Genomic DNA, 12,472 nt, shown 5'->3' with positions numbered 1-12,472 from the left:
ACAAAACTGAAGAGTCTCCAGAGACATTTGAGTATAAACAGAACCACTTTTTTTTAATTCAACACTCAAAGCATCCCCCATAGTCACCATGGCTTGCTATGTTTATTAGATTGGATTAATCCCCAAACCCTGAATTCTGATATCAATTTGCTTTGGCATTGCATAGATAAACCTTTATAAAGTCATAAAGTTGGGACCAAGTTAATTTCATATTTTAGAGAGGTGATTAAATAATAGAGGTGTAGTTAAAAATATTATTTATCAACGTATTTATCCTTAATGAATGTGTGTGGAAATACTAAAATTTTCATGCCAAGAAGTAGTACACATGCTTGAGAAGTTAGAAACATTGCAGCTTCAACAAGGTGTTCATGTTGATGAAGTATTATATTACCCGCAAGCTTAAAAAGGTGGTATCAACTTTAAAAGCTAAAGCATTGTCCCAAACTTTAGAGAAATATTGAGTTCATCTTAAACTTTTATTAGTGATATTGCATATTTTTGTACTCATTGACGGTTATTACTGTTTGGAGATGTGTTTCCTAAAATGGGACCAAAAAAAAATTGTAACTTGTCACCATATGAAGTTTATTCCTACACATAACTAGTACCAAGTTGGGACCAAAATTGTTTATGACTTTAGAAGGTTATTCCTTTACAGAGTATTATTTTAGAGAGATTTTATTGTATAAGATAAAATATAACAAACTAAAAGGGACATGTGGTCCAATATCCAAATGAATAGAGTGGAGAGATTTTTCAATGTACCTGAAACATGAAATGGTACGGCACATGTTATTATACAATTAGAGGGACACCTGGAAAAATAAACTTCCCTCCAATTGTATAATAGCATGGGGTGTACCATTCCGAATACCGAGCATATTGAAAAATTTCTCAATAAGATGTTGAGTTTCTATCCATGCATCCCGGGTTCGAAACCTTATCCATCCCTAAATTATTGTAATAATTTCAAACCAATTTCTCTCCTTAATAATAAAAAAATTTAGAGAGGACAAGAAAAAGGGATATATGCGTAGTCATATTTTAATGTTCCTGGATTACTTGAACTGCATTGCTGAATAGCGTTTTTCACTTAAATTTCGGTAGCCCATCTTATACATCTATTTTGGTAATAAATCAACATGTCCTGCATGGACGACGCAGTGACTTGTGCAAAACTGAAATGCGAAATCATAAACACTGCATAGATGAACTAAAACATAAACGGTTCAGATCGATACACACAAACACACCAATTCGAAATCATATATCTTATACAATCTGAGAGCCAGAATTGTGAACAAGCCAAATACGCTAATACAAACCCGTTTTGCAGTTTTTTTCCCATCTCTTTCACGAAATTAAGATAAAATTAATTGAACAGAAAAATAATATTACGGAACAATCCTAAATGCAAATGCAGCCGACTGTACCCGATACAAATGCCCTCAAAATCTCCTTATGTACTGCTAAATTACAACGGAGCTGTATAGGGAACGCAACCAACCTCCGAAAGCGAGGAGGCGCCTTCATTAAGGAGGTAAAACAAACAAACAAACAAACAAAAGGATCAGAGCCGAACTCCAGCAGAGGGATTAACAATTTTACGACACATCGGGAGATGATCTTCCAGTTCCCCAACCACATGAATCAATATTTGAGCCCAAAACACAACAATCGAATCCTAACCAAATCACCCCTATATGATACGAGCTACATTGTTTCGCATCCTGGCTGTTTTCAGACTGCCTCTGTGGCACTGAAGGATGCTAAGTACAAGCTGATGCACTGGCCTAGGACCATCGGCTCTTGTTAGTTGTATATTTTAACTGGCTTCTCGTATGTGTGACGGTTCTGCAAAATATTGTGAGGTGAATCAAAACCAAGAAACGGGAGGTATCCATTTCTTCCATACACTATTTGGGCATAAGCATGTGAAGTTTGTATAACACCAAAAAGCAGCACTTACCTGATTTGCAGCATACGCTCTCTTAGGAGCATTATCAGAGTGCTCCAACCCAAGGTACTGCTCCCATGCACCATAAACATCTCTTCTCTGAGGAAAACAAAAGCCATAAAAATGGAATTAAAGAACCCGCAACGCAATAATGGCAATACCCATAAGCACAAGATTGCGATAGAATATAGAACATACCTGAAAACGGCTGGAAACAACATCAGAATCCTGCAAGTACTCAGGACGACCAAGTGACAAGAAAGCAAACTTCCACTGCGCAACCAAAAGGGAAATAGATGAGCAGCAAAATACAAAAACCATTAATAATAGAGGTAAAACAATCTTTTCCTCCAGTCACGTTCCAACGAATGTAAGGTTGAATCAAGTACCTTGGAGAACTCCTCATCGGGGACCTGCAATTTCTTTTGTATCCGTTCTTTAACTTCAGCTAAAGTTTCACCTTCATGGATGACCAAGAAGAAAGGTTCCCCAAAATTTTGTACTTGCTGTTGAAATGTACAAAGAACAAGATAGTTACTAAAATCTTTATATATTTGGGTGAATCACTCTTCATCTCTAACTGAAACAGGAATCAAATAGTTGTACAAAATATCAATCAACAAGCCAAGATTCCGCTTGCGAAATTTTTTTTATAAAAATTCGCATACCATCTGGTTCTGTGCAGTGTCTTTTGTAAAGTGGTAAACATGAATCAAGCGATCATGGGGACCCAAGTTTTTCTCTTCTTCTGGAATCTGATACACAAGGGGGGAAAAGTCAGCTGCATAGAAAGTACCGATTAAAAATATCAATCCAAGCAAGGATGCTAATCCGGAAAGGGAAAACCAACTAATTACAAATCTTGCCCATAAAACTACACCCACATTCTAAAAAATTTCAACTGAATAAAGAAGAAAGTTCCCAAAATAAAACTAGATAAAGAAAAGGGGGAGAAATGAACTTGCCTCCTCTGCACGCAAAGTCCAGTACTGGTCATTTATATTCTCAATTTTCTCACTGTATGGGAAGATCTGAAAACAAACAGATGGAACTGAGTGCAACTACAGACTAAAGCACATACATTATTCGACGGAAAAAAATTCTGATATAATAAGGTCCTTTAGGAAAACAAGCCAAACATATCATATATAATCACATCATAAATGGGGCCAGCTACGTGCATATCATTTCTGGGAAAAATGACCCAAAAAAATACCTATATGCCGACACAGCTGACATACAAATAATTACCTTGTAAATCTTGTGATAGAAAACCTCAAGCAATCGGAGTTCTGCATTTGGATGAGACAGCTCTACCTGTTTCAAGTACACCATACATTGAGTAAAATCTATTATACAGAACTTTCAAAGGAGGCAGAGATAAATTATGTTGAGCATCTAATAACTCTTAAAGTTAGTCAAAGTGATGTATCTTATAAGCAATAAATAAAGGAAATTGATGTATGACAGCATCATTACCTTTCCTGTACCAAAAACGAAAAGAAAATACACATAGAACTTAAAATATGATTGACAGAAACAGTACCTTCGTTTTAAGTACATTAATGACATCCCCCACAGTGCTCTGTTTGGGCAATCTAATGTTGTGAATCACCACCTGTAAACATATCACTCAAGATTATGATGTGCACAATGATGTAATCACTGTTCATAGGCAGAAGACGCTGAAAAAAAAATTACTCGTACCTCATCTTTTGTAGCATGATGAAAAGCAACTTTTAGATTTTTTAGGCCTTGCAATTCTGGCAGGGGGATGTCCAAGACTTCATAATACAAAATATCAGAGCTCTGTAAAAGGAAACAATAAGCATAATTAGTAGCCACACCACATGATGCATATGAGAGTGAATTAAACAGAGGAAGGGGCAATACAGTGTCACCTACTTGATTGTAATGAACTAACATATCAGTTAAATGCTCTACGCCCCGAAATTTAATTGGTTGGGGCTTAGGTTGCTGAGAGTAGCAGTTATGTGCAGTGAGTCTGATTTTGGTGGGATCTTCCAAACCAATTTGGCGAGCCAATTTCTCCACCACATCATCGTAAGTGTGTAGCTTTGACCTAAAAATAACAATGAAAAATAAAGTTAACGAACTGAGTAATAAAACAATGATGGACTGTTCAACTAGGAGGGACAATGGTTCAGGAAGTACATACAATTCTAAACTGAAATCCTCCTCCTTAGGTTTCTCCAAAGAACGGAAATGAACAACCTGTAAAGCATCAGACCATTCAACACAGTTAGGTTTAACATTCAACAAAATATAGCTATAAAACAAATTAAATGTTTCCACAGCCTGTACCTGGCGATTGTGTACGTATTCCAAAAATGAAGGAACATCAGGATATTTACATTCTTCTTCACTTTCAAGAGGAGTAGACTTCTGAAAGCAAATAATATCCCCATCTTCAATCTGGAAAAGGAACGCAACCAATGGTTAACTGAAAATATACCTAGAATCAAAACGTCAATTCCTATAATACACACATATTTGTAATATACCAAGCATGCAATATAGCAACAGTTACCTGACTTAATCGAAATGAGGTCTTCTTGTCAAGGTGTTCGCACATGATACAGGGCTCAAACTTTATTTCCTGAAATTGTAGCACAAAAACATATATTAAGTTTGCTTAAAATGCTACAGCAAAGCATGCAACGAATTATAAATATACATATACATTCTACACGTCTATATACAATATATATGAGTGTGTGAGCTACGACACAACCTTATGCTAAAATTTAAAGTGAAACACACCTCATAAAGTTCAATTTCTTCATCAGGGGTAAAACCAGCCAGTTGATTTAATTTTCCTAAAATCTCTGCTGGTTTACTAGAACTCTTCACGAAAAACCTACCAACAAAACTGGAAACAGAAACGAAACTTAAATTAGCAAACACAAGGCAAAGGATAAAAATATTCAGCTATGCAGAAAGAGCAGGAGGTACCGTAGTTCTTGTTTCTCAGGCTCATAAAGCTTAAAGAAAAGAAGGATATCTTCCTTAGTTTTGACAGGCGGAGGAATAGGACGTAGATCCTGGAAAATGTACAGAAACGATAAAATGTAAGAAAAAAATCCTTTCATACAGCAATTGGAACTCCAACAAGCTTCACTACACAGGTAGTAACAAGAATAGAGTAAGACTGGTTACCGGCCCAAACTCTACTTCCAGAAACAACTTTAGCTCTGCATTGTGTGTTTTATTTGATACCTCTCTCAATTGTCCAACCTGAAAAATGCAAGCGGTCATCATTAGCTTTGCATAAGGCACCTAAACCAAGCTCTTCTTAGCACCGAAGTGCAGTTAAAAAAACTATCAATCATTCCAAATCTGAGATTGAATGTTTATCACTGACCAATCCATTAAGCACTTAGTTAAATTCCAATTTCACAAATAATACAATTATAATCATCCATCATTCGTTCATAAACTTGAGCTGATCAGTTTTACACAACATCCACTAATAAATCCAAATGGAGGAAAAGTAATAATTGAGATATAATAAGAATTAGGAATTACGAATAGAACTGAAAACAAAGCACGCGGGCAAGGAGCAGGGCATCTTGCATTGAAAACCCATTCAAAGGTAGGAAGTACAAAGTACGTACTGATTGTGTTTCTTCCTGAGGTGTCAATGGTCGGTTGGGGCGATATGTGTGGTTTTGTCTCTTGGCCCAAATCCAGAAACGCTGAAACTGCACTGGTATGCCAAACTCTTTCGCAACGTCCTCCTGTTAACCATTTCAAATTTAGGAATTCCCTATTAAACATAACCCCAAATTGTAAAAAAGAATAAAGAAGGTATAAATGCACAAAGTCAGCCTGTACTGGTGTACCTTGAAAAGATTAAAGGGCTTTTGTTTCTCAATACGGAAATTACGAACTTTGTCATGGTCCACAAGATCAAAATAAATATCCCTTCCAATTTGTTCTGTCAGATCCACATCTCGAGCAACCTAAACACATCATTAAATTTTGCCATAATTTTTTTGTTCCACACGAAACACCTGTCATACCAAATCTGAACAAACAATGGTGAAAACGAGGATAAACTAGAAACCTTTACCTTAATAATAGTATAGAGGTGTGCTTGTGCCTTATATTTCCTTTTGTCCTCCTTCTCTCCTTGTTCTTTCTTCAACCTTATCTGAAATGGAACATAGAATGTCAGTTCATTCTCTTAATTGGATACTGGAATCAGAACTTATGCATGATATACCATTACCCTTAGATGTTCGGCTATGTCTTTCTCATCCACGTTACATATTATTTTGTCCTTATCACTGTCCCGTATATACACAAGCATGTATGCATTTGAGTATTTTGTAAATTTGAAAGGAGTATTATTGAAGCCAGGATTGGTCTGTGGCAACTGTTGGAAAGAAAACAACAATAGGTCAGTTGACAATTAAGAAACTTTAAAATCAAGGAGAACCATAGCAGGTCGGATACAGCAAAAACTAAACTACCTCTTCCTCACCACCGTACTGCTCTTCTAAAGCTCTCTTCACATCCTCTTTTGTCACACGTTCATCATCAAATTTGTACCTAAAACAAGACATGACAAATTACATCAACACATGAAATGCATGCACAAGAACACTCAGTCATGCATAAAAATCCAAATAAAGAAATACCAACTTCAAAGTAATTCTTGGAAAAAAAAAATGCATATGTCATAAAATAACAGGTGCTTTCTTTTCGAGCAAGCAGTCAGGTAACCATGTTATGGTACCAGAATCCATCAGAAAAGCAATGTGAAATATATAGATTCCAATAAAACCATCTTATTTGAACAATGAGCAACAAAAAAACGTAGAAGCAAAGCAAGAGAGCGGTGTTAGAGAATGTCTGTCTCTGCATTCATGTGTTTTCTGTCTGAGACTCCAGACAACTACAGAGAGAATCGATTCCAGGAGATCAGTCCGTACCACTGGTCTGAGAGGGTTGGTCTGATGAAAGCATAGTAATGTCCACCATGCACCCCACCACTATGCACCAAGACACTGCAACAGTAGAAAATTATCATAGTAAGTAACCAACTACAAAGTAAAAATTATGAAGCTCCACACAACATGACCAACCAGGCAGATGCAAAAGCAGGTTCGAATAACCCTCTTCATATATTGTATTAGTATTTTTAAATACCATAATCACTATTGGGCACAACTGATAAATTAAACCCGAAATTTTTTTCATAATCCCACCCACTCAACTAATAGTAGAGGCACAATGCCTTAATAGTCATAGGCATGAAAGAACTTTGATAAATAAGTAGACTCCTAGACATCATGAATGACCATGCATTAGATAGTTCTATAACCCAGCTTCAATTTCAATGAAAAAAATTGGTCTATCCACTGGGGATATCATATGTCAAGACAAGAAGAAGAAAATTGGTTATGTTACACTCAGTAAATAATGCCATGCACATGCAAAGGTCTAGAAAGTACAATCCTTTGAAATAACATGCCAAATTTAGGAAACAGATGATCTATATTATATCATGTAATAGTACAAGGCAAAATAGATACCTATGAAGAGTGTAGAGGTTGCGAACACTCTTATCTGATTCAGGTGATAGATATTTTCCATTCTCCCTATCAAGGTCAAGTTGAAGAGGAAATTCATAGCGATCATTTATCTGCCAAAAACAAATAATACAACATTCTTACCATGATAATTTATTTGCTTTCCTTTTAAAAAATGTCATTGCCACACAAACAAACATACCCAAGAGGTAAAAACGAATTTCATTAGTATATATAAATTTGAAATAATTCATTCGATTGAGAAAGTTCAACTACAAAGAAACTGGAAAACAATGAGGCTTTCTTTTTTTGGTTGAGAAAAAAAAGGAACAAAAAGAACCATATAGATAGGGGTTAATCCATCTTTCAGCATTCAGTCATAAAACAAAATTAAAATTAGATTGAAACCCAAGAGGCAAAGACAAGCTTTCACCTGAATTTATACAAAATGTGAAGAAATATATTTACATGGTACAGTTTTGTTTTCAGCTAAGAAGCATACCTTCATAGTAAAACTAACCTTCATAGTAAAACATCACAGTTTCAATGTTTCATGTATAAACACAGATGAAGCTAAAGGAGGAAGATGAGCTTCCAGTACCAACCTTAACCATAGTGTCCCGCATAAAATCATATTCAAATCGCTTTAGCTGAAGTTGAAGAACGGGAGGGAAGTCAATAAACAGAACACCCTTCTTAGCATCCTGGAATAAACATCCAAAATATTCCTTGAGAGCAATATTTTAAATTTTTAATATCAAAGAAATATATGTAAGAATACTTGCTTCAGCAAGAGATTTAATGGAAAGAAAAAACTGAGGATGCATCCAATCAGAATTTAAAATATATCACGCACGACACCACCAACACATGTTTTGGGAACATATATTAAATACTTCACTGCAGAGGAAACAATGTAAACCCTAGTTTTGGAAATAATGCAACTACAAGCAGCCTCAGATTATATTTATAGTATAAATGCAGCCCTCCAAAAGTGATTCAGTAATTAACCTGCAAACCATGTTCTTCGGCGTGGTATTTATTGTCACCCTCAAGACGTTCAACTTCCACATACTTGTCAAAAGAAGCATAAACATCCCGACAGCCTTTCACATCAAGCTGTAGGTCTGCAAAGTAATAAGAAGAAACCAGTGGCATGCACTGACATTTACAAAATATTTCCCAACTCTTAACAACTGAAATCGTGCCAATAAATATTACCATAAAATGATTCCTTTCTTGTAGATTTGTAATCCACATTGATGCATTCAATGTAATTCATGTGATGTCCTTCAAACAACTGCTGTATTGTACCCTCCACAACAGTTCCCTGGGCCCACAGAACAATTATCAAAGTGGAATGAACAAAAGCTACAGCAATAGCAAAAACTGAAAGCTTCCTATACCTTCATTTTGTCTTCAAGCTTTTCACAAAGAACTCTATTAAGTTCCTGCACATCATGTTGCATAAAAGAATCATATGTATCCCATCCAAAGGATTTGGTCAATTCTTTGGTTGCAACACTGCTATCATTGTATTGTAGCTTATAGAATAAACTTTGTAGCGCCAAAGGGATGCTTCCTGAAGGCATGTCATTCTCAGTTGTTGGCATATGATACACAGCCTGGTAAGTAAGTCCAAAATTGAGATAATGCTTTTCATAGAAAATTCAAACAATCCATGTTTAGCCTACAATGAAAACAGGAGATCATGTAAATGACCTTTCTGAAGTACGGTATATGGTACAAAGTCTGGAGAAGAGAATTCATATAACAAGTTGCTCCCTGATTCTTGAGCCCAACATAACCAGTTTCCTTTTTCGAGTCATATGACCAGTAATCAAGAACCTTACGGACAGCAACCTCAGCTTCAACCACAACTGTATCGTTCACCAGATATCCCCTGCTCGGGTCATAAAGATCACCAAGAGGCATGAATGAAGTGAATCCCCAGTCACTTTCTCTTGCATTGAATTGGTGCTGAGTGTCTGCAACATCATACAACAATCAAAGACAAAGGTCTTAAAAAACATCTTGAATATGATTAAAGATTGTTCAGTTCTGGTTAAACGCATTGCAAATTAATGTTCTACAACATAGGCCACACCAATAAAATACAATTCTTTACCATATCTGATCGCCAGACCCGCCGCAAGCTCATCCCTTAATAAATGGAAACCCTTGATTCAGTTAGCCTTTTCATTACCTAGAATTCTTGCTTAATTGCACATAATTTCCAAGTAAATTCTTCCTGTTCCTACCTTTACTGTTAATCTATATTTGACACCTAGATACCTAAAAGGAATAATCTATTGGTTTTCAATTTACTTCTAACATCTGTTGGTACGTTTTACTCCATAATTTTTTGAGTCACTTTTTCTCAAACTTCAAAAATCCCCAAATAAAGTCGCCATGGGCACAAAGTCAGTTCATGGTGCTGCTGCTGTTAGCCAAGATGTTAGAGAGAAAGGGGTGGAAGAATTTTCTTTACTTTATAGTTTTGATATTTCAACGAGAAAAATTAAAATTAAAAGCTCACAATAACAAGATTAGAGTGATTAATTAGATATTGATTGCGTTCAAATGGCATCACCCAAGAACTATGAAGTGGAAAACCAGGTACGTCCATTTCAAGGATAATAAATTCTAATTAAAAGCCTTGGGTGCCCATGACTACCCAACAACAAGCAAAGCTCTCACTGAAAGTATAAAAGAAAACAGAATACAACAACCAGGCAAAAGCACAAACTTGAATGCTAAAAAGAAACAAGACTAATAAAGGAATATACCCTTTCTTATTGAGTACTTGGTATGGATCTGATTAACTACAGCCAAGCTGAAGTGCGCATATCTACTCCACCCATATGGCAATGTCCCGGAATCTGCCACATCCAAATACATTGACAAGTAGTCCACATTGTTTCCCTTGGGAAATATTAGTATCCGCCTGATCAAACAAACCAAAAGCAATTCAGAATCCAATCACCGAGATACAAATATAAGCCAATCTTAAGCTGCGTTATAATCAGTTTTTGACATCTGGTAGACAAGAAAAAAATACCATTTATAGCCGCCCACTACGAACATGTCAGAGTAGTGCTTCTTGATGTTCAACCTAGTAAAGTTCTCAATTGTCCAAGTGAATTTCATTGTTGGAGGATCCTCCACTGGTTGACTATCAACTGTACTAGCTGGCTCCACTTGGGCTACTACCAACACACCAAATACCATAAATTTCAAAACAACAAAACCAAAACCCTAAAGAAAATGCAACCACTTGCACTCTAATCAAACCCCGTGGTGCCAAATTCACACAAAAATCAATTGTTTCAGATCAACTACGCCACACATAACGCTCCAAAACCACACCATAAACACAAACATAAGAAATTCAAACAGTAACTCATCGAAAAATTACTAAAAATTAAACCTTCCATTGGCTGAGGACCTTCGACCAAATCCGAGTGCGGCACAAGCATCTCTTCGTCCTCTTGCTGTTGCTGCTAACAAAAGAAACAAAAATCAGAGCTCTGACCGAGACAAACCTAACCCTATCTTACTGAATCATAACCCTAGCAAATCAATCATTGTAAGTCGGTGAATTCCCAAAATTCCTCCCAGTTTGAAACTGCCGAACGGCACCAAGATCCATAGGCGATCAGAAACGAAGAACGAAGCCGAAACCCAATGAAATTAAACCGAGAGTGGAAATGTAGAGGAGTCGGTACGTACATCCAATGGTGCAGGAGTCATCATAGTCATTGCTTCCGCGCAACGAACCGTCCGATCGACGAATCTGAGAGACGAACGATACCAGTGAAGGACGGGGGCAGAGAGAGAGGGGGGCAGAGAGAGAGAGATGAGAGAGAAGCGGGGCTTCGTTTTGCGAAGGAGGGGACACTCCCGTAAGAAACTGGCTCAGAGACAAGCCGCTGAGTGCAAAGTCCAGGGAGGGGCGTATTGGGGATTTCGTGGAAGGGCGGGGGTAGTTTGGGAAATTGAGGACCGGGTGCGGTGGGTTTATGACTTTATTTGAGAGGAGTAAGATCTTTAGCGAGTGGAAGGACCAGTGGGAGGCCGACACCTGGGGCGAGATGGTTGGGTGGGATTAAAATGGAAGACGTGGCAGTCACAGAGGGTCACGTGCACTGGCGAATGACGTATGTGATCTTTCCTCGTACACTGGTATTCAAGCTTTTGTTAAAGTGGGTGATGTCATAAATTATAATAATTGTGCACAATTGGTATTAAACTTCTCTCAGTTTTATACAATCCACCGCTCAGTCTGAAAAAGTTATTTAAACTACTTATTAATAAATAAAAAATTCTTAGAATGGGTTAAAATTTCTGTCAAAGTTTTTATCGAGACTTATTTTTAGCATCCTATCTCCTTTTTTTGTACGTGTTCTACCTTATTAATGAATATAATACTTATTTTCAAAACTACTTATTAATTAAATTTTCTTTATCAATTGTAAAAAAAGCGAAAAGACGGTTTAGTATTCCATCAAAAAATGAAATATAGTATATAATTCCACCCAAATTGTTATTTAGTAATATGGTCTAATAGTATTTTTTTTTACTGATAAGTGGGAGGTTTTGGATTTGATTCTTAACAAAGGCAAATTTGAACCACATTATTATGCTTGCCCATTGTGAGCCTTAACCCACTCCCCCACTCTCTCACCCCCTTAATGTAGATAATATCGTTTGTTAAAAAAGAATAAAGTTTCCGCCCAAATCAAACTTCGTTGTATTTTTTTTTTTTCAAACCTCACTAACATGTAGTCGTAGCACTTTTTATTTAAGAAAAAAAAAACTCCCATTTTCTCTCACATTTCTTTCCAACTTCTCTTTCTTTCATTTTAAAATCTGAATATATACATAGAGAAAGTGGCAGAGTCAGATTGTTTAGTTAATAGGGTCATAATATCAACCAAAAAAAGTTTTA

The 12,472-nt window shown here is 36.5% G+C and overlaps 1 protein-coding gene across 2 annotated transcripts; it reads right to left on the bottom strand.

Annotated features, from left to right (window-relative positions):
- Positions 1 to 1,257: 1,257 nt before the first annotated feature.
- On the bottom strand, positions 1,258 to 11,435 carry LOC137746105 (ubiquitin C-terminal hydrolase 12). 2 transcript variants are annotated; one of them, XM_068486170.1, is made up of 32 exons: positions 11,254 to 11,435; positions 10,952 to 11,024; positions 10,583 to 10,730; positions 10,311 to 10,468; positions 9,244 to 9,509; positions 8,928 to 9,146; positions 8,743 to 8,851; positions 8,533 to 8,648; positions 8,127 to 8,225; positions 7,525 to 7,634; positions 6,922 to 6,996; positions 6,460 to 6,538; positions 6,216 to 6,362; positions 6,057 to 6,137; positions 5,827 to 5,946; positions 5,599 to 5,721; positions 5,141 to 5,218; positions 4,937 to 5,025; positions 4,745 to 4,853; positions 4,512 to 4,580; positions 4,286 to 4,396; positions 4,140 to 4,195; positions 3,866 to 4,043; positions 3,668 to 3,769; positions 3,507 to 3,578; positions 3,212 to 3,277; positions 2,926 to 2,991; positions 2,629 to 2,715; positions 2,350 to 2,466; positions 2,159 to 2,233; positions 1,973 to 2,059; positions 1,258 to 1,857 (listed from the first exon to the last, which is right to left on the bottom strand). In XM_068486170.1, the coding sequence occupies exons 1-32, from the start codon at positions 11,281 to 11,283 to the stop codon at positions 1,816 to 1,818; spliced, it is 3,357 nt and encodes a 1,118-aa protein (XP_068342271.1). In that variant the 5' UTR covers positions 11,284 to 11,435; the 3' UTR covers positions 1,258 to 1,815. The 2 variants fall into 2 exon arrangements, with proteins under 2 accessions (XP_068342271.1, XP_068342273.1); XM_068486172.1 differs by having other exon boundaries at positions 10,952 to 11,021.
- Between the last annotated feature and the right edge of the window lie 1,037 nt (positions 11,436 to 12,472).

This window comes from Pyrus communis, chromosome 9 (genome assembly GCF_963583255.1).
Source record: "Pyrus communis chromosome 9, drPyrComm1.1, whole genome shotgun sequence".
Taxonomy (NCBI): Eukaryota; Viridiplantae; Streptophyta; class Magnoliopsida; order Rosales; family Rosaceae; genus Pyrus; species Pyrus communis.
This window is presented reverse-complemented; position numbering and strand designations above follow the sequence as displayed.